This window comes from Urtica dioica, chromosome 2 (assembly GCF_054948205.1).
Source record: "Urtica dioica subsp. dioica isolate 48M chromosome 2, U.dioica_male_clone48M_v1_H2, whole genome shotgun sequence".
In the NCBI taxonomy this organism is placed as follows: Eukaryota; Viridiplantae; Streptophyta; class Magnoliopsida; order Rosales; family Urticaceae; genus Urtica; species Urtica dioica.
The window spans coordinates 54,154,481-54,182,392 of NC_142757.1; the positions used below are offsets into that span (position 1 = coordinate 54,154,481).

Consider the following 27,912-nt stretch of genomic DNA (forward strand, 5'->3'; position numbering starts at 1 on the left):
ATAAATGTTGCTGCCCTATGATGATGTGAAACAAAAAAGGGAGGCCCTACGCGTTCTGAAGAAGCCCAAGGATTTATAAGTCCTTACATTCCTAAGAAAATAAGTCAACCAAATTAGTTTATCAGATTTAAATTATCCATTAGGGATATTGACTATGCCCTTGTCGTGCTTATCCACTTTGTTATGACCTATATTAATTAACGAAGGTCAAATATCAAACATATTTACAGATTTAGACACTAATTAAAGTTTACGGGTTGCTGCATCCTTGGTTTTATTGTTATTATTCAATTTATTTTTCTCGCAACACTACATATGTTTTGATAACTATTTATTTTTTCAAGATAATCAAATTCACTGCCTGCAGAACTAACTTGTGAATAGTAATTCGCTGTTTTTGGAACAAATTGGACCTTGTTATATTAACATGCATGTTAGAAATAGAGTCTCTATGCTTAAACGCAGTGACAGAGCTAGACTACAATTTCCGCTTTCTGATTAAAGTTTTATTCCTAGGCGGCTTAATGACAACCGGGTAAGTGGACCAGACCCAAGGAAACTCGCTGGTATTTCAAACCTTAAAGTCGTGTAAGTATTATTTTACTCTCTCTCTCTCTCTCTGTATTTAATCCATTTGTGGTCATTTGTACCTTAAAGTCGTTTAAGTATTATTGATGCACGCGCAGGTTAGTTTGTCCAATCTGGATAAGGTTACTTAATTTCAATTTTTTATTGCTTTTACAATGATCGATGTTTCTGAAAATTATGAGTATGTGTATGTTGTACGGCCAGGATCTTCCGAACTATGCGCAACACACGGTGCCAATATTCTCTTTGCCGCAAGAATGGCTTTGGTGCGAGTCATGTGCAGTAACTCCACAAAAGCAAAGGCAAAAACAATTGACCTTTGCAACAATCCCATGACCAAGGAACCCAAGCTTCAGGCAAATAATCAATTTTATAGACTTTTATTTTTACTTAATTTATCTTGTATTTTCTATGTTGCGTAACGTTTAATCAATATATATACATATTTTTCGCGTTGCAGGGCGCTAGAAGAATAGTGGCCGAGTGGGTCGATCTCGATTCCGAGGCGAGACACTTCACTTCGAAGATTTTGGGCGATCAGATCGATCCTATTCCCGAGACTGTGCCGACTCAATCATCAAACAAAATGCTTTTAGCAATAGGCAAAGGAGCTGGATCTTTTGAAGTTTGGGATTGTGATGTGTAGAACAGTACTTTTAATAAGTTAGGTTCATATGACGCTCATGACAGGTAATACAATTAATGTGGTCGAGGATTGTAGGTCACAGGTTTAGCTTGGGCTTTCAATGGGAAATGTTTGTATTCCTGCTGCCAGGTATTTAAATCGTTCGTGTTATCCAAAGATAACTCAACAGATCTTTATTTAAAAAAAAAACGAGCATAAATTCCTTCATAGTGATATCATGAGTTTAGTATCAAACTCTTAGGATAATTTTGTCCGGAGCTGGATTCTGTGAAAGGATGTCCTCTCAGAAGCACCACTTCCTTCAAACACTCCTTGTCTGAAAAGCTCAACCGAAGTAAGTCAACATTCTCTCTTTTGTTCTTCTGGAGACACTATATTAGTTTATAACATGTGAGATACGGGTGTTCAGATTTCTGATGTATATGTTTCATGCCTTGGTAATTCGGCTGTAGTTGACCAATAATTCATTTTGCTTGCTACTTCACTCTTTTGGTTTTCACAATGGCAATAAGAGCACAATATTGACTTCGTGATATTGTCTTTGCTCTTTCATAATTTTCATTTGTTCTCATCAATATTATATTCTAAATTAAAATCCAATTTCAACATATATTAATTATAAGCGAGACAATATTCTCTTATAAGAAATTTCCAATATTTGAAATATACAATTCTTTTTTTTATTTTTTATTTTTATTTTTACTTTTTTTTTATGTATTTGTTTTGTTATATCTACATTTTCAGTTTAGTTGTTTTTACAGTAAAAAATTTACAATTTCATTTAGAATAAGAGTTTGCTTATAGTTTTAATTTACAATTTCATTTAGAATAAGAGTTTGCTTATAGTTTCAATATTCTTGAATGAACATAAAATAACCGGTATATAATTATTCTCAACTCTAACCTAAGATGCTTAATTATTGAATCTATAGTATATTTCTCTTTTTCTCTAAATGTTAGTACGTTTCTTATTCAATGGAGTGTATAGTCTCTTTTACTATAAGTGATTGGGTGAAGCTGCTTACTCGGCAAAGAGGCTACACAGATCAGATGGATATGTAACTTGTTCATGTACTAGGGGTCAGTAACTTGTGAGATTCTATTTGAAGATTTGAGAGGAAGCAATTTACTTTTGAGTTGTTTTATCTTTTCTCTTGTTATGTTACATGGTATGGTAGCAAATTGTGAATCACCTCCATGATGAATGCTATTAAACGTCAAAATGGAAAACTTTCATTTATGAGTATGAATTTTCCATCAATCTCATTTATTGTGCGATCAAATCTGAAGCGAAAATCGCCATGGCAGCTCTAAGACGCGAAGGGACGCGATGCTTCTCTCCGATCCCGTCTCTCCAATCGATGAGGCAATAGATGCGTATCGAGAAGAATGGTACCAAATGGTGTTAAACTTTATGGACACAGAAGTCAAATCGACAAATGTGAATGTAAAGTGAGTGTGTTTCCGGTGCATGAATATTTGTTTACATGGTTTGATATGTTTCGGTTTAAATATACGGTACAAAGTACGAATAATAGAATTTGATTTTGAAATTATTGAATGGATTATTAAAAATTCGTATTGGTATGTTTAGGTTCGGATTTTGGAATATATATTGAAACTGCGTGCATGAATTTTTTGTAATATTCAAATTTTTATATATATAAAAAAAATTACATTACACAGCGCTTGTAAATAAACGTCTTATGGCACTTTTGAAAAGAATAGACAACGTTTGTATATAAACGCTGTGAAAACTTCTTACCCGCCATGAAGACACGTGGATGCCACGTTGGAAAAGAATAGTCAGCGCTTATATACAAACGCTGTGAAAAACATTAGACAGCGCTTATATACAAACGCCGTGAAAACTTTTTCGCCCAAATTCTTACGTGGCTCCTACGTGGCACCACTTTAGACAGAGTTTATTTTAGGCGCCGTGGAATACTTTTAACATCATGCGATACAACAGCGTGCAAAAAACGCCTTCAATCATATTTCACAGCGTTTAAAAAACGCTGTTAATCAATGTTTTTGTAGTAGTAACGGGCTAATTTTTACACTATAATTTCCTCAATTTTATTTGTCTTTGCAAATTGTTTCGTATTTTTTCGTATAGTATTCATAGTATTAAAAGTACATATCTAAGATTATTTACATAAATAAAATAAAAAATAAAATAAAAATTAAAGAAAAAAAGCTAAATAGATTAGGCTGGATTCTAGATACAGGAACAACGAAAATTCGAATGTGTGTGTATTCTGTTTTGGTAAAAAGGAATGGGCAAGGATTGTTCATAACAAACTATTGATATCCTAGATTTGGATTTTGTGTTTTCATCTTTCATTTTTTTTATTTTCTGATTGGTATTTGATTCAATCAAATCATGCATGTGTTCAAGTAGCGAAACTTTACCTTTTTTTGTTTTTTAGGAAATGTGGCCGGTACCACGGCGAATTCAATAGCAAGCCTCACTTATGGCGGAGGAATACCGTGGTTACAACGGCAGATATCATCGATAACGTCGTTCATCGCGCATGGCAGGACAAGCCCCAACCACCGCGATGCCGAAGTAAAATTAAGCGCAAAACGGGCCAAAGAATGGGCAACAACATTACTAGAACGGGGAAGGTAAGCAACCTCTATAAGGGAAAAAGGGACTTACAAACCTTGATGTCCCCAAGGAGAGTGCCAAGCTCCATCGCCGGGGTAGCGTCTCTCTTCACGGCTTGAACCACCTCAAGACAATCCGATTGCACCCTCACCCGGTTGTATCCAAGCTCCATCGTCAACCGAAGACCTCCCCGCATAGCAAAAGCCTCCGCAAGAACCGGCGTTCTTCACCAAGATCTCCGAAGCGATAACCCATCCTCGGTGGTCCCTAATCACACATCCGGTACCAATTTTCCCCCCGCGAGAGTCAATGGCCGCATCAACACAAACACTCACCATACCGGGCTCCGGGGGCTGCCACTCCGACGCCGGTGGCACGCGTTTCGCGAAGGACAGCGGCCTTGGCGGGTTAGCTCTCCGGTAAGCATCAAGAAAACCCCCGGTCCATTCTACGAACTCCTCCGGAGACCACTTATCCTTACCCATTAAGATGTTGTTCCTATGATTCCAAATTTCCCACACTAGAACAAGAAACAAATCCTCAAAGTTAGTGAGCTTCCAAACTTTCCGAGCCCATCGACAACCCCAAAAAGCGTGGCCGATCGACTCCGGACCTCCGTAGCACACCGGGCATTTAGCATCAAGAGTGACTTTCCGTCGGACAAGTATCGAGTTCACCGGGATCTAACATTTGCAAACTCTCCACACAAAAAGTTTGACTTTAGGCGGGATTGAGAGTTTCCAAAGGGTCTTCCACCACGTTTCGGTAGACCCCGGGGCGGAAGCGGAGGCAATGGCACGCCGGGTCGGGTTAGAGGCCAAGCGGTAGCCACTATTGACCGAATATTTCCCGTCCTTATAGAAATGCCACCAGATGGTATCGGGCAGCCCCTCGTCGGTAGTAGGAAAGGCAAGGATGTCATCCGCGTCATTCCTAGCAAACATCGCTCGGACCAAGGCTTCATTCCACTCTCTGTTGTGGTGTTTAAATTCGGCCACACGCATATCTTCGGGGATCGGGGGAGGGTCGGAGCTTTCCCCATCCCCAACCTTCCACCTCCAACCTTTATCAATGATTTCCTTCCCCCACATCAAGCCGCGCCACATCGAAGAGCAATCGGATAAACACTTTGCCTCCAAAAGTGAACCGTTAGGGTAGTAGCTAGCCTCAAACACTCTCTCCACAAGGCTGCCTCGGTTCCGACAAAGTCTCCACACATTCTTAGCCACGAGTGCTTGGTTAAAGCGTTCCAAATCTCGGAAACCCAAACCCCCATCCGACTTGTGCGCCGTTAGCTCCGACCACTTACACCAATGTACTTTCTTTTCGTCACCCCTATTTCCCCACCAAAACTTTGCGATGACCTTGTGAATGTTTCCGATGAGGGTCTTCGGGAGGCGGAAGCAACTCGCAACTTACCCGGGAATGGCTTGGAGGACCGCCTTAATGAGCACCTCACGGCCGGCTTAACTAAACCAAATTCCCCTCCATGAATTGATTTTTTCCCACACCCGATCACGAGCAAAGGCAAACAACTCGCGGGTACGGAGGCCGGTGAAGGTGGGCAGCCCTAAGTACTTCTTGTGGCACGGGGTAATAGACACTCCAAGGCTAGCGGCGACCGCGAGTTTAGACTCCTCCGAGACCGATCGGCCAAAGCTAACATCGGACTTTGCGAAGTTGACGACTTGCCCCGAAACCGAAGAGTAGACAATACTCAAGGTGAAAAACTTTCGCTAGCGGAACTAGAGTCTTCCATTCCGAGTTAGCAAGGCAGCGATCGATCCTCTCCTCGATACTATCCGGGGAAGAGCTACGACGCCAAGTAAAATCCGCTCCCTCGTAGCCTAGATCCTCGAGCTCGCAATCTTCAAGCATATGCCGGAACGAGTCAAGGAGATATGCCTCCCGAGTCCTCCCGTCGCTTAGCTCCCTATCCGCAAGCACCTCGTTAAGATCTCCTCCAACAAGCCACGGCCCATTGTAGGAGGCGCCATCACTCGCCGAACAAGCTCCTATGTAAGTTTTCGGTTGGACTCCACCGGATCCCCGTAGAGTCCCAAGAACCCCCAAGCACGTCCTTCTTCATCCTCCACTCCCCCGTTAATGTGGAAACGAGAATACGATCCTAGGGAGAAGCGGATCGTATCCTTCCAAAGCAGCATGAGTCCCCCACTACGACCCACTCGGTCGACCGCGAAGCAATTATCAAAACCCAATAAAAGACGAACTCGTTCGGCCGCCCTACTCGTAAGTTTAGTTTCCGAAAGAAAGATCAAATCGGGCTTATACTTACGAGAGTGCGACTGAAGAGCTTCCTTCGTCCCGGGGTTACCCAACCCCCGGACGTTCCAGAATAGGGTAATCATTGCTCCCGAACGCCCACATCACTGCGGGGTGCCGCTTCAAACGTCGAGAGAACCTCTGCCGAATCCAATTGACCAGAAACAGCAAGGGTCGGAGTGAGGGTAGAGGCTGGCGTGTACATCTCTTGGTCCTGCCTCTGAGAGGGAACAAGAGCGGGGCCTACGAGGCATTCAGATCGGTAGATAGACTTATGACCGCCATGGGAGGGATTGAAGACAGTGATTCCTGAGCTTGACGTGCTCTCTTTTTCCAGGAGGATTTCTCCGCCGTCAGTGACCTGGAGCGTTTCTGTTTCCCTTCCACGCCTCTAACTCCCTTGCGTCTCTGGATCGTTCCCTCCGCCATAGGTCCCGATTTCTGGCCCCCCAGTAGCGAAACTTAACTTAGGAAACACAAAGCGTGTTTTACTAATTTACGCTTTAAAATATTGCAACTTTCTACAATATTTATATGATCATGGAAATATTTAAACATAGATATATGATAATGGAGTTACTCTTCAATTTTTAATTGGTCCAACACAGTCCTATATAATGTAATGTATGCACTTTCAACTTCAAGAAGGAAATCTATCTATCTAAACTTAGATATATTAATATGATATATATATATATATATATATATATATATATATATATGTATGTAAACTACAAATACCAAATATTATATAAGTTGAGACATAAAGTTGTGAAAGAGAAAGAAGGTTCATATTAAATCCGGGAAAAAAGATCTGATTAACAATTGTTCACTACCAAATTCGGTATAAGATCATAATTTACCATAAGGTTTATGCATTTGGATTAACAATAGTTCATAATCACATCCAAATTTGGCAATATCATAACATATAAATAATCAACGCTTTGTTAATTATAGTTAACTCCCTCTCATTAATTGACATTAAAAAAAAATATTTGGAGAAAATTTTCAAATAATTATTGTTAATAGAATCAATGGCTAATTAACTATAATTGACTAAATGTTGGTTATTATGCGGACTTGAAGTTTCTATATGACTATATACCTATAGAACCCTTTCTTTACTAGTGTATAAAATTATAATTAAACTTGTTCATGCTTTGTAAAAAAAAAAAAATCAATGCAAAATTGAGACTTCTTTTCATTGTAGATATAGTTAGACCTCATTGTATAATCAGATTGATACATTGGAGAAATCAGGTTAATTATAAACAATTTATGTCCTTATCTATTTGTGATAAATTAACCAACCAAGACACCGTTGTTAAATGATCCTACTTTTTTTTTTTTTATCATTACTATCTGTAAATCACGAAAAATTTACCATAACAAAGAGACATTTCACCATTTACGTGACCTTAGAGGATGAGAGTTCAAATCCCACAAAATCTAAAATGTCTTTTACGTGGAAACTTAAATTATTCATCGTTATTCGAACTTAAATGTCAGATGTAGTTAATTATGTGTTAAACTTATATTTTTGTCCGATTAAAAACACGACAATATGAATGAAAATAGTTAATATTAATAAAATATGAAAATTTTGAGTTCGAGTAGGTGACATCTATAGTCCTCATTAGCTTTTCAAGTAAATGAGAGAATTGTAAACATTACATTTGTAAATGTATTTAAAACGCTTTTTTTAGGGGAATTCGTTCCAATTCTGGCATAAACTATCTCACTTAGCCATATTTGAAGCAGTTTAAATATATTAAATTAAATCATATTAATCATGAAAAGTTTTTCTTTAAAAGTCATAAACAAAAATAAATGGATTAGACTTAGGATTGAAACTCCCGATATTTCCAACTAATAAATTTAGGCGAATCGATTGCGTCTTCGATCCCTTCTTCCTCTTTTTTCTATTCCGTTATCTCTCGGAGGCAACAATGAAAACGAAGAAGATCTCATTCTTAATCTCTCACTCCTAAAGAAATGCTTGTGGGTCTATGTTGTCACCATGAATATTAAGGAGCAAGGTTCTATAATCTTCTTTATTGAGTTCAACTCCAAAGGCCAAATCATTCGCCGTTGTTATAATGCAAAAAACAAATAAAATATTATTATGATATATTTAAAAACACGGAAATATTTTACTTAATCTTACAATATTTTTCTTAACAAAAAAATATGAATAATATTAGCGCACTGAAATCACTGATACTCTCACAGCAGATGAGCTATATGACGGTTGAGTCTCACACCCGTGAATGCGCTTATAATTAGTATGCTATTTTCATAATCCAAAACAAGTTTGAAACTATAAGTAGTGTTTTTTTTTAAATATAAATATCACTAGTTTTATTTATAAACCATCTAGATATCACTAGTTTTATTTATAAACCATCACAGTTCTCTATCCTACAAAAATAAGTCACGTCGTTTTTCAAACAATTGACAGAGATTACGAAAAACGACATCAAAACGGAATCAACGAACAAACCATTCATTCTGTCATTAGGGTTTTAGAATTTTAGATATCAATAAAATCTCGCGCTCTGTCTTTCTCTCTCTCTACGACTACGACTACTAGGGAGTTCGCGATTTGGAAAAAAAAGGCTTCATTATTGAGGAAATTCACAAGATGAACAATCAGCCCAACTTCTCCTTCTAGTTCACAAGATTGAATCAAGTCTTGTTTGATGGTTGAATATAATTAGCATTGCTTAGTGGGATCAAATAAAATCCATCTTTATTCTATGGCAAAATGTAGAGAAAAATAATGAGAAATAATGATATATTATCTTTTTATACACTACTATCCCCTCCATTTTCACTTTCTTTTAGGCGTGTTTTTATCTCTAGTTAGTAGTTACATTCTCTCTTCTTTTTTTAATTTTCAATTGAATTTGATTTAAATTTAAATGTTTGAATAAAAAATAAATTTGATCAATACTATTTTATATAAAATATATAAATCATGAATATGAATTTGAATTTTTTTAACATTAACTTACCTGTGTCATTTTAATAATAAAGACAATAGCTTTATATTCTCTCCTTACACGGTGAAATTAAATATACCGAATTTGGTAGTGAGCTATGTTAATCTAAATGCGTAAAAACCTTTAGGTAAAAATGCATAAAAACCTTAAAATGAATTGTAATATGGGTTCTATAGTTATATAGCCATATAGAAACCTTAAGTTTGCATAATAGGCAAATTTTGGTTAATTATAGTTAATTAGTCATTGATTCTATTAACAACAATTAATTGATAATTTTACCCTGTGAAAGTATCACGAGGTTCCATCTCAAAACCAATTGGTAATGAGCGGAGTAACTCATGACTTTTATAAACTCTTGTTAGTTTCCATTCACTTTCAATGTGGGATTCCTAACACGACCCTCAAGATGGCGGCTCTTTGCGCTCGCTCATCTTGGGCCGAATCCCAACGATTGTATCGGATACTCGTTTGGGCTTAATGGGCTCTGATACCATGTGAAAGTATCATGAGATTCCATCTCAAAACCAATTGGTAATGAGATGAGTAATTCATGACATTTATAAGCTCTTGTTAGTTCTCATTCACTTTCAATGTGGGATTCCTAACATACCCAAATAATTTTATTTGGGAAAAATTATCAATTAATTATTGTTAATAGAATAAGTGACTAATTAACTATAATAACAAAATGTTGGCTATTTAGTAAACAATAAATTTGATATGGCTTAGTGAAAATAAGTTTAAAAAAAAAACCTCCAGGGTAAATGAGAAGGGATATCGGTTGGTTAGCTTACGTTAAAAGATATATATATATATATATATATATATATAGTAAGAAAAATATTGTATAAGTTTTACCTACATACTCAAAACAATTATTATGTCAACTATACATGATATATAGAATTTGTTACCCTATAAACTCAACCAACCATTTTCACCCCCTAGGTGTTTAGTTTTCTTAAATTATAATTAACAACATTTGTGGTCTTGAGAAAAAGAAAGTCTCCATGAATTCACAAAATAGCAATATTGGACATAAATAAAAAGTGAAGAAGAATTGAAGGCCATTTTAATTACTTAGAAGGCTCTTTCTTTAACGATGTCCAAACTCATTTCACTTGGATCAGTCGCTTGCAACTCGAATTGAATGCCATCCAACTGTATTTTGAATCGGTCTTTCGACCTCGCATATACCATTTTCATTCTCACTTTAGATGCGTCCGGAGACCTATATCAATAAAAATTAAATAATATCATTATATGCAAATAAACCTACATTGGACTCTAAAATTTTCTTTTATATTGATGCACAAAGTTTTGTTTTGGGCGGTGTAATAAAATAATCCCAATTTTTTTTTGTCTCTCATCATATGTCCCTATTATGATATATCAGATTTTTTCTAGTTATGTATGTGTGTGCGTGTAAAAAAACGAGTTAAAATGATGACATGCTATAATTCAACTAGTGGAATTTACTTAGAGACATGAAACACGCCTACTTTAATGAGATTTAAACTTTCGAAAAATCACCATGCAATGAAGAAGATCTTGCTCTTTTGGCAATTCTCAGTCGTTGTGAAATCAAAGTCATAAACTGCGTAACGGCACTCCTCAGATGGGAAACTGGCGATGAAATCATCATAGCTCTCATTAGGTCCACCAAGCTTTTCAACGACAACTTGTTGTTCGTCGATTCTGAAGATTATGAAACGATAAATCCTTTTCGCTTTTAGCTCCGTGAATCTCATTTTGCACTCGTCGTTCACCGCTGTTCCAGCAGCTGCATTCGCCTGTTCTTTCAATTATAAATTGCGCTACTGTAGTTAATTATTGTCTTAAACATTTAGCAATAAACTAATATTTATTTTCTTCTCCTAAATATTGATTTCTATTAAGACAAAAAAAAATGTGATAAAAATAATTAAATGGAGATTTTCGATACACATTAGTTAAAAGAATCTCAACTTTCTTCGGCATAAAAAAAACGCTGGATTAAAAATTAAAAATAAAATGGAGATTAGATAATATTATTAGTTACGTACCAACTTATAGGCAAGCATGTTAAGTTAAGAGACGAAGATGCATGGATTATATATTGCAGCAATAATGAGAGTCGATCATACCATTATTTCGCTTGCCGTAGGTGAAATGTTTTTTCTGAAAAACGAAGAAGAGATCACTGAAAAGAAGAAGAAAAAAAACGAATCTAAGTGTTCAGCGAGAGTGTAAGAAAACAAATGGATAACTCCTATAGTGCGATCTTTGATAATGGGAGTTCTTAGAGCTGGTTTATAAAAAAAAGCTTTGAGAAGAGGCTCCGAACGACGATCGCATTTCAGAAGAATACATCAAATCATCGAATTTTGTTCTTACACGGTGTGGATATAAAAGAATTAATGCACACTTCCCCTTTCTCGAGGACAAACAAATTTGGTTCTTACACGGATCGCATACTTCCAAAAACAAATTTGGTTCTTACCCATTTGTTGGCCTCGTCGTCTTGCTCTATTTCAGTAAGATGGAGCGTCACAAATCGAGTATAGATATCATGGAAAACTATTTAAAATTGACCATATACATATATAGATCTACGAGTATTTCAGTAAGTAGGAACGTCACAAGGTGAGTATACATATCATTGAAAACTGTTGAAAATTGACCATATACATATATAGATCTACGAGTAATGTAACGTGGAAGATTTCATCATATTCTAGATCCAATTATTTGTTTCGTATAAACATACTTTATAGTTAATTCGAGATTTTATAAATTTTATAACTCAAAATGTCGACTGATTACATTTTTAAAATTAATTATTGGAAAACATTTCATTTAAAATGATATTATCTTAATTTTAATTCAAGTTCTTAAGATGTATAATATTGAATGTCTTATGTTTAAAATGTATCTATCATGGTTAAAGTTCACATCTATTTTTTTTTTTTATCTAAAATTTACATTAATTGCATCACACAATCCATCTTTCTTACTCATAATCAAGTCGGAAATTAAAATGGCAGGAACTGATCATGTACATGCGGAATGAGTTAAGCTATAGTTCATATACAAAAAAAAAAGGGTTGATCATGTACACGTCGGATTGGCTTGCCTGCCAACGTGGATATTACATGCTCAATTTAGTGTGGATCATTCATACTTCCAAAAACACATCAAATCATATGGCGTGAGAAGGTTTAATCAATTTAGTGTGGAATGTTGAAGAGTCTCGAATTTTGAGTACCTAGCTATATCATTACTTTAGGGAATTTGCCAAATATTGGCATGGTGTTTAAAATTTCGTTGAGGAAAAAGGCTCGTGGTTAAAATTATGTTAATAAATAAATAAAAAATAAAACAACTTATGTTAATATGAAAAAAAAAAAAAGTATTTTGATATCCAATGTGAAGAATAAATGAAAAATTATCATATTTGATTTGAAGTATATTGTATACGTGTATATAAGATATACAAGTGGATTGTGTATAAAAATAAATTCTTAAATTTGTTTAAAATTAATAATTCTTATTAAATTTATATTTTATAAAATAGATTAAAAATATAAACTTCAAAAATACTTCATATGATTATAAAATATATTAAAATAGTTAATAATATTTTATATATGCATCGATCATCAAAGAACCAATGAATTAATTTTTTTTTTCTTCTCAATAAAGTATATATTTGATGCATAGAATGAAGAAAAATAATTATAGTTAATTATATTTTAAAAAAATTGTATTCGAGTTTAGAACGGTAAGAAATACATAGAATAAACTATTTTTTTTTTATTAAAATGATCAAATTAATAAATAAAGTATTCGAGTTTGAAATTTATAGAAAAATATGAGTATACAATTCATTATCATCGAAAGTTAACGAGGAAAGAAAGTTAAAGATAACATAATTAAAACAATAAGAGAACCGATGAGAAGAAAAAAAACTAACTAACGCTGTAAAGGATCTGAGAGTCGATCCCTGACGTAGAATAAATTGAAAATTTGAAAGTGCATACCATTATTTCGCTTGATCCGTAGGTGAAATGTTTTTTCTGAAAAACGAAGAAGAGATCACTGAAAAGAAGAAGAAAAAAAACGAATCTAATGGGAGTTCTTTGATAATGGGAGTTCTTAGAGGTGGTTTATAAAAAAAAAGCTTTTAGAAGATGCTATAAATGAAGATCGCATTTGAGAAGAAGCTACGTACTTCCAAAAACATCAAATAATGCTTTTCATCCAAGATTGAAGAAAAAATACACGAATTACACTTTTCATCGAAGACAGAAAAGAAAAGTAACTCTACATTCACACCTTTCTCTTGGAGTCTTGACCACATGCACCTTTCTCTTGGAGTCTTGACCACATGCACAGCTAGTGGTCGGTTTTTATGATTTGGCTACATAAATAAATTTGTGATATTTTTCAAATTTTGGTAAATAGCTATATTACAAAATAAACTAAACGTTTGCTACTTCTTTAAAACTAAGTTAGAGATTGGCTACATAATTGATCACTGATTTTTTGAAACTTAGTATTCGAACTTAACAAGCTAGGCCAAAACAACATATTATTTAAATCATCCCACAATAGATAATTGATATAATAGACGTTCGATCACATATGGCAATAATATAATAAACAGATACGTGTAATTAAATTGATTTCAATAAATTATGTGCTTAAAAAGTGGATCGACGCGTTGTTCCAATTTTCCATAATACATCTCCAAAATATTGACAGCCTTTGTTACCCTATAATCTCAACCAACCATTTTCACCCCCTAGGTGCTTAGTTTTCTTAAATTCTAATTAACAACATTTGTGGTCTTGAGAAAAAGAAAGTCTCCATGAATTCACAAAATAGCAAAATTGGACATAAATATAAAGTGAAGAAGAATTAAAGGCCATTTTATTTACTTAGAAGGCTCTTTCTTCAACGATGTCCAAATTCATTTCACTTGGATCGCATTTGAAGGTGGAAAATGAGAGGATATTATCTGTTCTCTTGATTTGTCTGAGGATATTATCGCTCAGACTCTACTTTATTTAGTTAATCGCTTTTCCACTACCTTAGTTTGGCTTTATTTGCAAATGTCAATTTCTTACATGGATATGAAAAATCGTTGTTGTGTTGATAAGTGAGAGTGACCCGCAGCCAATATGAAACTTTGGCGGTACGTAGTTGGTGTTTAAATAGTTCCGAAAGATTTGTTCCCCGCAAACAAATATATATTAAATAATGTGACTAGGGAAAAAGAATGTTTATTTTTCAGTGGACTAATTACTATGAATTAGTATTTATTGCGGGAGCCAGTGGGATAAATGTGGGAATGTTACTATTAAAATGTTTACCCATCTAAAACACTAGCAATTTGGTTTTAGCCAACCTTTCGTTAATTTCCCGTAAATAGTCATCTTCTTACGTGACAGCTTATTAATTGAATTAGTTTTACCTTTTTACCCTTATGCTATTTTAATTAGGCATTTTTTTAAAAAATTTCGAATTAAATATTGAAACCGAATAGGGAAGTTTTCAAATTTGAAATTTGAATTTTGAGCAGATTTTGAAAGTTCTCAGCCATTAATTGTTATGTATTTGGAAATTTTCAGCGTTGACTTTAGGTAATTAGTTTCTATATTCGTTGCAATTAATTATGGATAAAATCTGTAAATATATTCTTCATTCATTGATATTATTGTCTTCCATATATTCATAATTTCCATAATTTTCGTGCCCAAAATATTTCCAGAATTTTTTTCACTTTATTTACACGAATATACTGTAAATAGGCTTTGTATTTACAGTGAATATACTGTAAATAAGCTTTGTATTTACACGAATATACTGTAAATATGATTTCTATTTACACGAACATACTGTAAATATGATATCTATTTACACGAACATACTGTATTAAAAAAAAAACCATAAACTTCTCTCAGCAAAAAAAAACCATAAACTTCTCTCAGCACATGCGTTCCAGGAACAAGAATGAACGCTGAAATTCCTGAGAACCAAAATTAGTCGAGAGAAAAACAAAATCATAGATCGTTGCCTTGAGACACGGGATCGTCGCCGCCACCTTCGTCGCCACCAGCAGCAGCCCCACGCCGCCCACCGCCGCGTACCCCAAAATGGTCCGCGCCTTCGTCGCCGTTCCCCGCGATCCCCGCGTCACCTCTTCCACAGCGTCCTTCTCATATTCGAAATCGCCGGCGGGATTGAGGCCAAGCGCGCCGGTGGTGGGATCGATGTGGATCACCTGCGTGTCGCGGCGGCTCGCCAGGCTGGCAACGATGCATGTCTCGCCAGAGTCCAGCTCGGCGTCACCGAAAGCCTCGCGCCTCGGTGGAATCACCACTCCCCTCCCGGATTCTGCTACTGTAGCCGCCGATTTCCGGCGGAGGTGTTGTCTTCCTCCTCGAGCCCACTCCCTCGATCTCTCTTTCTTCCAATCCCCTCCTCTCCAGACCATCCTACCAGAAAATGACGTGTCTATTCCATTAAACGACACCAAAACAATAACAATAAGAGAATGGTTCAAGATCAAATTTATTTATGTTACCTTTGCCCACTCGACAAACATCTTGAGCAATGTCCCTAAGTAATCTATCTCGGAAAATGGTATTCAAGCCAGTTCTAGGAACCTAAAAATATGTACAATAAAAAATATTTGAATATCCCATGGAAGACATAATAAAAATAACTGAGATATATAAGAAATAATTAACATGTAATTTATTTTTAAAAAATTAGCACATAATTTTTACCTCATTTCTTAGCATCTCCGTCTCCTCTCGTTGGTCCAATCGGATATCAAGTCCATAACATTTTGAAGTGAAATATCTGAAGATTTAGAGTTGACTGACGATGATGACAAACCTTTAGAGAAAGAGGCAGACATGACTTGAGGCTTCAAAGCAAAGAACTCTTGTAACTGCTCAAACATGTACGGATCCACATATAAGGTAGCAATATCGTTGGTGAACTGAGGTGTCCATGAAGCCGTCGGACGGGTTGCCCACGGAGCAGTCGGACGAGGTGCCCACGGCTGGGATGGATGTTATTGTTATTGTTGAGATGGTCGTTGATGTTGCTGCTGCGGTTTACCTCTGCCCAACAAGCACACTTATCCAGATGGACTGTCATCAATGGCTTAGGCGCACTACCACTAGACGACCAGCAAGGACAGCAGGCGATGCAGATGGCGAAGTCTCCTTGTCAATCTTAGACATGAGACGAACCTCTTCGGCCAGCAGCTCGTTGACCACAGAATCACAAAAGGAAGAGGACTGCGGTGAAGAATTGCACCACACAATCCCTCAAATTCGTCGCGAAGCGCCATAAAAATTGAATTAGTCGTTGCTCTTCACGTCGAGAGATGTAGAGTCTCTCAAGATGTTCCCAAACCTCTTTGTAGTCTCGTACTTCGCCAACTAAGCACCGATCGAGTGCCACTACAATAAACAATGGCAACAGCCACAATTTTTATTCTCGGGAATAGCCACGACGAGTCGTGGCTAAATAGCCGCGACTTTAGATGAAACAGCCACGACAAGTCGTGGCTGTTGCTATTTTCATCTATTCATTAGAGCGGGCTTATTCTCGCGCTCATTATTTGAGATTATAGAATAGCCACAACAACTGATGTGGCTAAATACTTTACAGCCACGACAACAGCCACGACTTGTCATGGCTGTTGTCGCGGCTGAAGTACCAACAGCCACGACTTTCATAGCAATAGGCTCGACTTTTGTCGCGGCTGGTGTCAGTTTTTGTTGTAGCATGGGTAACCAAATTGTTAATCCACGTGATAATTTTTGCATTATCAGCCTCCCAAACATCCAATATAGTCGCAAAATCATCGACCTTCTTATCGAAAGGCTTAGGCCGTCTACCTGCCGCACAATATATTATGGAGTGGGTGAATAGAAAAACTCCAAAGTTAGAGTTTCTCTATTCCTTCCACCCCGTTTTTTGAGTGGGATTTTAATCATATTAAAATAAAATAAAATAATTACAAAATTACCCTAAAACTTAATGTGTTTTAATATTTTACATGTAGTTATATTAATTTATCACAAAATCATGTTATATTATTCTAATTTGGTATGAACTATGATCTAAAGTCATTAAAGTACATAGCATATATATAAATTTAAAAAAAATTTAAAAAAAAAATTCCTAAAATATAACACACTACAAAGTCAAGTGCAAATTACAAAATGATAGACATAAGCAACATCTAGTATTTAGGAATATAGGATTCCTCATCATTGAAAATACATCGCCGAGTATTTAAATGTTATATGTAATGTGTGTTTATTTAAAAAAAATTACTTTGTATTTATTGGAGTGTCACATAATTATTTTAAATTTATATAATATGTATAAAATTGTATAGCATGATCGGATACAAAAGATACAAGTTAAATATATATGGACGATAATGTAATAAATAGGAAGTTAAAATTATAAGAAATATGGATTATGATTTTTTGGTGTAGAAAATGAAGTATTTGGTTAGTAATATTAAATTTCATTTGAATTAAAATCGATTTTCATTTGAATTTTTTTGTCATTTAATTCTTATTCAGTATAAGTGAGTGTAAAACTAAATGTTGAGGGCAATAGCATCTTATACCATCAAGTAATATTTTTGGAATTGTTAATTATCAAGTATAACAAGAACATTGGTTACTTTGCAATTTCAAGTTTTGCGATGGCTACTTAGCTAGAGTGCTCTTATGATGATTAGACCTTCTTGTTTGTTTATATAAATGATAATGATTTTTAAAAGGGAGCCCGAGCAAAATAGCAAAGTCAAACGCTGTAATTGTCAAAATAGTCAACTTTTGGTTTATTTTTAATGTGTAGCCAATATACCACATTAACAGTAAAAAAATACAAATTTGCCCTTCATTTAAATAATATCAAATCAAAATATTTGGAAGATTCCCGCGTCCAAAAAAGAAAGAAATGAAATTGGAATCGCGTGAATAAATGCCAACTAAAACAGATCCATCGTGATAAATGCATATCTAACAAATCCACCGTGATAAATGCTTATCTTTCAAACACGCATCCAAACCTACACCGTACGAGAAAAAATTCAAAAACAAAGTCAATTAACAGCAATTAACAGATATTAACGCTAATTAACTGGATTGAAATCGTTCATAAACCTACATAACAGCAATTAACAGATATTAACGTTAATTAACAGGATTGAAAATCGTTCCATACATGAATCAGTTGGGAAGAACAAGGAAAAAATTCAAAAACAAAGTCAAGTAACAGCAACTAATAGATAATAACGTTAATTAACATGAATCAACATTGAATTAAACAATAATTATTTCTGAAATCCAAAAAATAAACATAAATAAACTGAATTAACACGAATTAACAAACATTAACACGAATTTAAATGAATTAAACAAGAACTATTTTCGAAATCCCCAATCGAAACCCTAGAATTTCACACTCTGAAATTCGACAAAGATATGGAAAATTCAAAGACTAATTACCTGAGACGAAAACCGACCTCCGGCTCCGCGAACTCGGCAACGAACTCGACGACTCGATCGGAGCTCGGAGCGGCGGCGAGGGAGTCGGCGAAGGGCTCCCATGCCTGGTCGAGCATCCCGCCGGAGGGATAAGCGATCGTGATGCCGTTGTCAGAGACCTGGTTGTGCTACACCGTGATGGCGATCCCGATCACGGATCGTGTCTTGAGCGCCCTCAGCGAGGCAAGTATTCCGGAGCGGAAGACCGTCGATCGGAGCAGCGACGTGTCGGCGCGGGATCCCGACGTGCCGTACGACGGCGTGAAGTTGGGCGGGAGAGGGAAGAGCTTCGAGGATTCGAGGAGGAGCGATCTCTGCGCGGCTTCCATGGCTGCTCTAGTGGGGAGAGAGAGAGAGAGAGAGAGAGAGAGAGAGAGAGAGAGAGAGAGAGAGAGAGAGAGAGAGAGAGACGTGTAATGAAAAAAAAATAAAAATAAATACTCAACAATAACTCCTAACATGCTATCAATTATATATCATATAAACATAAATATGTTAGCAATCAAAATAGAATATCTTGGCAATCAAATCATAAATATGTTAGCAATCAATTTTTATTTTCTTTAATTATATTTTTTTTTAATTAAAAAGGTCAAAACTGGAAGCAAAATATTGGCTTGAACGCCACGTCAGCGAAATTGGCTATTTCTCAAAATAAATGTAAATGTTGGCTAAAATGCAATCTCAACGTTTTAATTTGGCTAGTCCGTCTAATTTTTCTTTTTAAAAACCCCTGTATGTTTATAAATATTAGTCCTTTTGTTTGTTTATAATGATTCATGCTGGATTTAATATACGAGTTTATAATAATTACTTAAATTTTACTTGCTTAAAACTATTATTCATAAGTAATCCCTGGATTTTATTACCATTCGTATCTATAGCTCGATACTTATATACGAAAATTAAGGCTCATAATAAAAATTATAGTCGAATTTGCAACTTAACATGTAGTGTCTAAAATAAAATTTTAGTAAAATCCTACGGATTAGGTCACTTGAAATGTTGGAATTGTAATCTAGCCAAGTTTCAAACATATTTAAAATGTCACCATATTTGATGATATGACCTCATTAATCAAATAGCAATTTACATGATTATCTCTAATTAAAAAAATGCTAAATGCTAGCCCACGTTTTTTTTTTACTCGATTGCTAGCCCACGTTTCAGCATTGATATATTGCCATTCATTCGCAATCCTCATTTATTTGATGATATTCACTTGCCTATTTTGTAGTCCATATATTTGCACTTATTTACATTGACTTTCATTCACACATAAACCCAAGTGATTAGGGATTAGTTATTTAAAAAAAAACATAACGTAGAAAATATGGTTATATTAGGCAATTGACCTTTATTTTTTTTTTTTTTTTTTGTATATATCATCACCTCATTTAGGTATGTAATTTAAATTTTTTTGAACGATTATTGGTGAGATGATCAAGGAAAAAAAATCCTTGTAATTATTTTATGCTTTTTCCTATTGAATTTTTTTGTAAATTTTGTTAATTTCCGAGTAGTTTATATAAATAGTTTATTTTAATCTTATTAGGTTTAAAAAAGAAGATATTGTCTTAATTTTGGCTTAAATAGTTTATTTTAATCTTATTAGGTTTAAAAATTACATTTTTTTTAAATTGTCATACGTGACCTATGAAATCACTTAATTGATTTTGTTGACTATTAATTACAGAATTTTGAAACGTGAGCTAGTGGTCGGTTTTTATGATTTGGCTACATAAAGAAAATTGTGATATTTTTCATATGTAAATTTTGGTAAATAGCTATATTATAAAATAAACTAAACGTTTGCTACTTCTTTAAAACTAAGTTAGAGATTGACTACATAATTGATCACTGATTTTTTGAAACTTAGTATTCGAACTTAACAAGCTAGGCCAAAACAACATATTATTTAAATCATCCCACAATAGATAATTGATATAATAGACGTTCGATCACATATGGCAATAATATAATAAACAGATACGTGTAATTAAATTGATTTCAATAAATTATGTGCTTAAAAAGTGGATCGACGCATTGTTCCAATTTTCCATAATACATCTCCAAAATATTTTCAGCCTTTGTGACACCTGAAATGAAATCACGAGAGCAACATAAGATTTTCTGTTTGAAAAAATGAACCTCAGTGCTTATAATTAATGCCTGGTTTATTACCCGTCATTGCCACGTCAGCCACCTCATCTAGATAGCCTGATTCTCTCAATCCCCTCCTTTCCGGGCCATCCTATTGTAAAAAACGACATGTATGTTTCATAAAACGACAACAAAAGTAATAAAAAAAAAAATATGGTTTATTAAGATCAAATTTAGTTACCTTTGCCCACTTGACAACATCTTGTGCAACGTGTCTAAGTAATCCATCTCGGAAAGGTGTATTCAAGCCACTTCTAGGAACCTAAAAATATGTATACACTCAGGATGTTTTAATATCTCGTGACGTCATTATTATAGTAACTGAGATAAATAGGTGATAAATATTTCATGTACTATTATTATTACCTCATTTCTCAGCTTTTGCCTCTCCTCCTCGGTCCAGTCGGATATCAAGTCGATAACATTTTGCAGCGAAATCTCGTCGTAAAGTAAGCCCACCTGGTTAATAAATATGAACAAAATATTTGTCCGAAATTATACTTAATATAAAAATAAATAAATAAATAATTCGACGCCATACATATATTGTATACTTTATCCGTGGTAAGATGACTAGTCAACTATGTAAGTATTTTCGTTAATTTTTTTTTTATTTAAGGAAAATCATTGTAACACAAATTCTAACTCAAATTCATTCATAATATGTCAAACAAAAACCTAATTTCGTGTTCTAAACAAAGAAAATAAAATAAAAAACCCTAATTTTGTTAAATCAATAACCACCTTAAATCAATAACCCTAATTTTGTTAAATCAATAACCACAACATGCAACTCGGGGAAATAACATGAAATCCATATTCAAAAACACGAAATCCATATCAACAACACGAAATTAAATCAATAACCACTTTAAAAACTTAGAAAATCATACCTTACAATGTTAAAGAGAGAGTGAGAGGCGGCGAGAGAGAGAGAGAGGCGCGAGAGAGTGGGGCGGCGAGGACGTGACGAGCGAGAATGGCGGCGAGGACAAGGCGACGGCGAGAAATCGGGGCGGTGAGGATGTGGCGAGGGAATTTGGAAGAAAAAATCAGGACAGAATCGGCCGAAATGGTTGTCTCGCGTTTGCATTTTGAGGAGAATGAGAAAAAAAAAACTGAAAATGGGCTTATATAGGGAAAACCTAAAAAATCTCGCCGCGGCGAGAATATGTCTTCGCCGCGGAGAGAAGGTCCTACAACGGATTTTATAACCGTTGTAGGATCATCTCGCCGCGGTGGGATTCCTTCATCGCCGCGGCGAGGAAGTTTCATAAAAAACTGCTTGGCCACGGTATCCTTCTCGCCGCGGCGGCGAATATTTCTCGCCGCAGCGAGATAATGTCGCCGCGGCTAGAGATGTAGGACCTAGGTAATATCTCGTGACGTCATGTGGTACATAGGATAGCCTAGTGGTAATTCCACACCACCTCCTGTGTTGATGTCGTGAATTCAACCCCCACTGCAGCGAAGTTGCCTTAAAAAAAAATAATATATATATATATATATATATATATATATATATATCTCGTGACGTCATTATTATAGTAACTGAGATATATAGGTGATAAATATTTCATGTACTATTATTATTACCTCATTTCTCAGCGTTTGCCTCTCCTCCTCGGTCCAGTCGGATATCAAGTCGATAACATTTTGCAGCGAAATCTCGTCGTAAAGTAAGCCCACCTGGTTAATAAATATGAACAAAATATTTGTCCGAAATTATACTTAATATAAAAATATCATCAGGTGATAGCATCAGGTGCGACAAAAGTCGCACCTGAAAGCACCATAGTCGCACCTGAAAGTATCATCAGGTCGCACCTGAAAGTCATCACTATCAGGTGCGACAGTTTAGGTGCGACTAGTCGCACCAAACGTCGCACCTGAATATCCTCCAAAATAAGATATTAAAGCGTGAATTATAGTATCAGATGCGACTAGTCGCATCTGATACCTTCGCGAGAAAAGTATCAGATGCGACTAGTCACACCGGATAGTAATTCCCTGCCTAATATTTGGCGGGTACCAGTACAATCAGATGCGACTAGTCGCATCTGATTCCTTTCCCGCGAAGGTATCAGATGCGACTAGTCGCATCTGATTGTCTGTAGTTTTTTTTTTAAATGCTGATTCATATAGAATCAGCCTATTAATTATTTAATAATTATAATTCAAAAAATTATTAAAAATTAATTAAATAATTTTTTTGTTAAATTAAATAAATAATTTGAATAATATTAATTAGAATAATTATATAAATAATTTAATAGAAATTCTAATATTAAATTCATAAAATTTGATAATTTACGTTCAATAAATTAAAAAAATTACAATCTATTCTTTTTGTTTCCCTTTTTCATTCGAAGTCTTCCAATTCTGGAATGCACGGCCTCCTCTTCCTCGTGCGCCTTGGCGGCCTGGTGCGCTGCCGCTCGAACGATGTCGCTGAAATTCTACCGAACCTGGCGTCTGATCAGCATTTGGCATTGAAGCGGATGGCGGCGTCTGAACATTCGGCATTGAAGCGGATGGCGGCGTCTGAACATTCGGCATTGAAGATGATGGCGGCGTCGTCCCAGGGTGCATCATCGCGGGGGATGTCTGCATGGGAGACGGATGCTGCTGTGTGTAGGCAAAGAACTGTCGCTGAAACGCCTCCATATGAGCTTGTTGTGCGGCCAACGCTGCTTGTAGCTCGCTAATCACTGGATCTGGAACGCGCGTCGATGAAGAACCTGAGGACGAGCTGTCGTCCTGAGCCTGAGCCAAGAGATATGAGGATCTCGGGATCGAGGGACCTATCCCGACATACCAATCTCGACGTTGCCCGAGAACAGTATCCATCGCGTACTGCTCCGCCTGGTCTATGTCAAACGTTTGGCCTGACTCCGCTGCTTGTCGCTGCATATCCTCGACTTGAGTCATAATTCGCGCCTTCAAACATATGTTAAAAAAATTATTAAGATTATCGAAACTTGATTATTAAGTAATTAACACAAGTAACTTACAAATGCTTGTTGCGCCCAAGCTGTCGTCCAATTGCCTTGATCATCTTGATGTTTTTTCTCCCACGTGTTTAACGCCGAGGCCAAAGTCCCATCTTCCCTACTCTGCAGTTCTTATGAAAATATTAGTAATGTATTTATTGCAAAAAAAATATTACAAAATTAGAATAAACTTACGTTCAAATGTCGATGAGCCAAAAAAGAAATCGACCCTTGTGTGGACTTCGTTTTCTTGTTCTTTGAATTGTCTCTGTTGCGAGTAGACTTTTTATGCACATATTAAATTGCGTTATAATTCGATTTCATAGAAGATAACATAATTTTTTTGAATTATACATTACCTTCCAATCGTCAGTTGCGAACTCCTCTATCACCTTCTCCCAATCGTCTTTTTGATATCCTTTTGGGATTTCTTTCTTGGCGACATTCATTTGCCCACAACATTTGCCTAAGAAAGTCCTTGATAATCTAGACTTTTAGTTGCGCCTCATTCGCTTTGCATCGCGAATGATAGTCTGGTCAATCTGATGACGATAGCAATCCGCCGGAAGCAGCTCCTCGGTCTCATCATCCTTGTACACGAAAGTGTACTCGGAATGAAGTGCGCTCAGAATATTGCCCAACATCTGGGGCGTCACTTCGTTCCAATCACGAAGTGTGACCGGGATATGGACTTTCACCAAAGCGCCGACGCGGTTGTTGAATACTCCTACCTTTTTTATTGTTTTCCTTACGTCCTGGTAGAAGGTTTGGTTGATTGGGTCATACCTAACAACTTTCGCATCGGGTACCCCAAGCGCTGCTTTTGCCGAAGTAGAGCCGGTTGTTGGTCCCCTCGCACACGTTCTTCTCTATGTGCATGAAGTCCATGTTATGCTTCAACTCCAAATCTGACCAGTACGGCAACTCGTAAAAGATGCTTTTCTTGGCCCAATTTAGTTCGCACTCGGCTCGCTTTCGTTTTCTGCCCACGGAGCCAGCATGTTTGCCAGTTGTCGTGCAAGACACACTAGCCAACTGAGCGAGTATGTCTTGCGGAGTCAACTTCTCGGGTTTACTACGTTTCTCATGGCGATCCTTGTAGTGATCGGTGCTTTTTCTCAATCGGTAACGCGTACGCAAGAATCGACGATGGTCGTAGTAGACGATCCTGTTTCTGACTTTCAAAGACGGCGTGTCAAGGTTGCACGTCGGGCAAGCGAGATACCCTTGGCCACTCCATCCCGATAAATAGGATCGAGCTGGAAAATCGTTAATCGTCCAGAGTAGCGCGGCACGCAATCGAAACACTTCATCGTTGGCGCCATCTCGAACGCGGAATCCGGTCTCCCACAGTTCTTTCAGCTCTTCGACAATTGGCTGCAAGAACACGTCCGTGTCCTTTCCTGGTGAGTGAGGCCCCGGGATCAAAAGCATCCGCATCAAGTACTCTTTCTTCATGCATAACCAAGGCGGCAAGTTGTACGCAGTTAGTACCACAGGCCACATGTTGTACGATAAACTCATTTCTCCGAACGGATTGAATCCATCCACAGCTAGTCCAAGCCGCACGTTTCGAGGCTTTGCAGCAAAGCCTGGGTATCTCTCGTCCAGGTTTTTCCACGTCGTACCATCCGCAGGATGTCGTAGAACACCAACTTCCCTGACGCGATCTCTTTCGTGCCACTGCATCAGAAGCGACGTGTGTCGAGACAGTACAACCGCTTCAATCGATCTTTCAGGGGAAAATATCGCAAAATCTTTTGCGGTATCATTTTCCCAGTTGGCTTTCATCTGCTCTCGTTGCATACTGGGCACACGTCGACTTCCGCGAGATCTTTTCGAAATAGGACACAATCGTTAATACACGCATCGATCATCTCGTATCCCATGCCAAAACGCTTCAGCTTCGCCTTTGCCTCGTAATGCTTCTCCGGAATTCGATTACCAGCTGGAAGAGTTCTGTAAACGACTTGTTCGTCCAATGGTTCGTGACTTTGAGGTGCATCAACGAAACCAAGAACGACAAAGAAAAATACTCTTTGCATCCAGGGTACAATTCTGCTTCCAACTCGGCGAAGAGGTCTTCCACTTGCTCCTCTGCACGCACCTCGCTCTGGGTCGGCTCCATAGCATCGTCGAAATCCTCGTGATCCCTGATATCCTCCACAGCACCGTGCAATCCTCCTATTCCTCTCTGATCTGTTCCTCCGATGGAATCTTCTTCATGAGGAAGGACGACACGCTCGAGCTCGCCGTGATGATACCATTTTGTGTAGCCTGGGGTAAAATCCTTGTTCAGCAAATGATTCCTGACAACCCCGATGTCGTGCCATCTCACGTTGTTGCAAGGTTTGCAAGGACACCGATATTTGGCTTTTTCGTTAGGGAATCTTCTTGCAGCGCGAATAAACTCGTTAACACCGGTTTTGTACTGCAATGTCACCCGATTATTCTCTGTGATCCAATCTCTACTTGGATTGGACATTTCGCTGAATGAGAGCGAGAAATGAAAGTTTGGAAGAGTTATTGATAAAGGACGACGGAGAACAAAATGAAAGAGAGATTATGAATTCTATGTTATTTTGAGCTCGGATTGAATAAGTTGGGAGTTTTTAAACTAATTAATTCGAAACTCTACCGAAATTTCGGCAGAGTTTCCCCTATTATACTGACAAACCAAAAACCTGCAAAATTATTTAAAAACATATACAAACCATCCAGAACTATCCTATAAATTAGCTCAGCCCTAAACCGAACCTCCGTGGTTCGATCACAACATTTATAAATGAAAAATCGAAATAAACAAAATATCACAAACTATCAAAACATGTCACAAACTATCAAAGCATGTCACAAAACTATTTTTCTTATTTAAATTACAATTTCATTACATGTTAAATCAACTACACAAACTTATCACAAATTAATTAACTAATTATAAACTAAGCAACATAAATGTAATTATTAAACTAATTACAATTTCTAGGTAATAATTTACTTATAATTAATCTAAATTAATTAAAAGCAAAAAATTTAAAAATGTCACAAACTATATATCAAAACATGTCAAAAAACAATTAAAACTTAATTTTAACCTAATATAAACACTAATTTACAATCAATTTAAACTTTTAACCTAAACTAATAGAATTATTAAACTTAACCAAATTACTAATTAAACATGTTAAATTAATTATCAAATTAATACTAATTTAGTTACACATTAAATTAAACTAATCCAATTAAAATTACTTAACACAATATATAATACTATAATTAGTAACACATATAAATTAAACATATATGCAATATACAAACACACATATATATATATATACATATATTATTACACATATATTCATATATGAATTAGTAATATATATATATATATATATATATATATGTATATATACTTAAACAGGAAAAAAAAAATAAAAACACTAACCTTGCGTTGGAGATTCAGCAGAGACGGTGAGGTCCGGTGGCTGAGGCGTTGTCGAAGATGGAGCAGGGATAGCGGAGATGGTGAGGTCCGATGGCGGAGCTGGACAAAACAGAGCAAAATTGCCGTGAGAGAAAGAGAGAGCCAGAGATAGAGTGAGAGAGAGAGATAGAGAGATAACCTGGTGACCGGAGCAGGGACGGTGGCAGTGGTGACTGGCGAGGTCCGGTGGCCGGATGAGGCGGAGGTCCGGTGGCCGGGTACGAGGCAGAGGACCAGAGACACACGGGTACGTGGCTGTGAGGCGGGTACGGGTACGTGGCTGTGAGAGAGAGCGAGGCAGAGAGGGAGCGAGGCAGAGAGGGAGTGAGAGAGAGAAATACCGAATGAGAGAGAGAGGCAGTGGTGACTCGGAGGCAGCGGGGCCGGGGCTGAGCGCAGCGCACGGCGAGACGGCGGAGACGGTGGCGGAGCTCCGGCTGATGAAACATAGAAAATTAGTAAGAGAAAGAGAGAGCCAGAGATAGAGTGAGAGAGAGAGAGATAGATAACCTGAGGATGTCGATCGGAGAGGAAGCTTGTGGTGGTCCTGTGGCC

At 36.7% G+C, this 27,912-nt stretch overlaps 2 protein-coding genes across 2 annotated transcripts; both read right to left on the reverse strand.

The window, feature by feature from the left end:
* Window positions 1-10,101: 10,101 nt before the first annotated feature.
* Window positions 10,102-10,908, reverse strand: LOC149405720 (actin-depolymerizing factor 7-like). Its single transcript, XM_089603915.1, has 2 exons — window positions 10,676-10,908; window positions 10,102-10,373 (listed from the first exon to the last, which is right to left on the reverse strand). The coding sequence occupies exons 1-2, from the start codon at window positions 10,891-10,893 to the stop codon at window positions 10,223-10,225; spliced, it is 369 nt and encodes a 122-aa protein (XP_089460041.1). The 5' UTR covers window positions 10,894-10,908; the 3' UTR covers window positions 10,102-10,222.
* A 9,723-nt stretch (window positions 10,909-20,631) lies between these two features.
* On the reverse strand, window positions 20,632-27,806 carry LOC149405721 (glutamate--cysteine ligase, chloroplastic-like). Its single transcript, XM_089607866.1, has 8 exons — window positions 27,779-27,806; window positions 27,497-27,637; window positions 27,319-27,417; window positions 22,877-22,890; window positions 22,477-22,569; window positions 21,062-21,142; window positions 20,902-20,971; window positions 20,632-20,816 (listed from the first exon to the last, which is right to left on the reverse strand). The coding sequence occupies exons 1-8, from the start codon at window positions 27,804-27,806 to the stop codon at window positions 20,728-20,730; spliced, it is 615 nt and encodes a 204-aa protein (XP_089463992.1). The 3' UTR covers window positions 20,632-20,727.
* Between the last annotated feature and the right edge of the window lie 106 nt (window positions 27,807-27,912).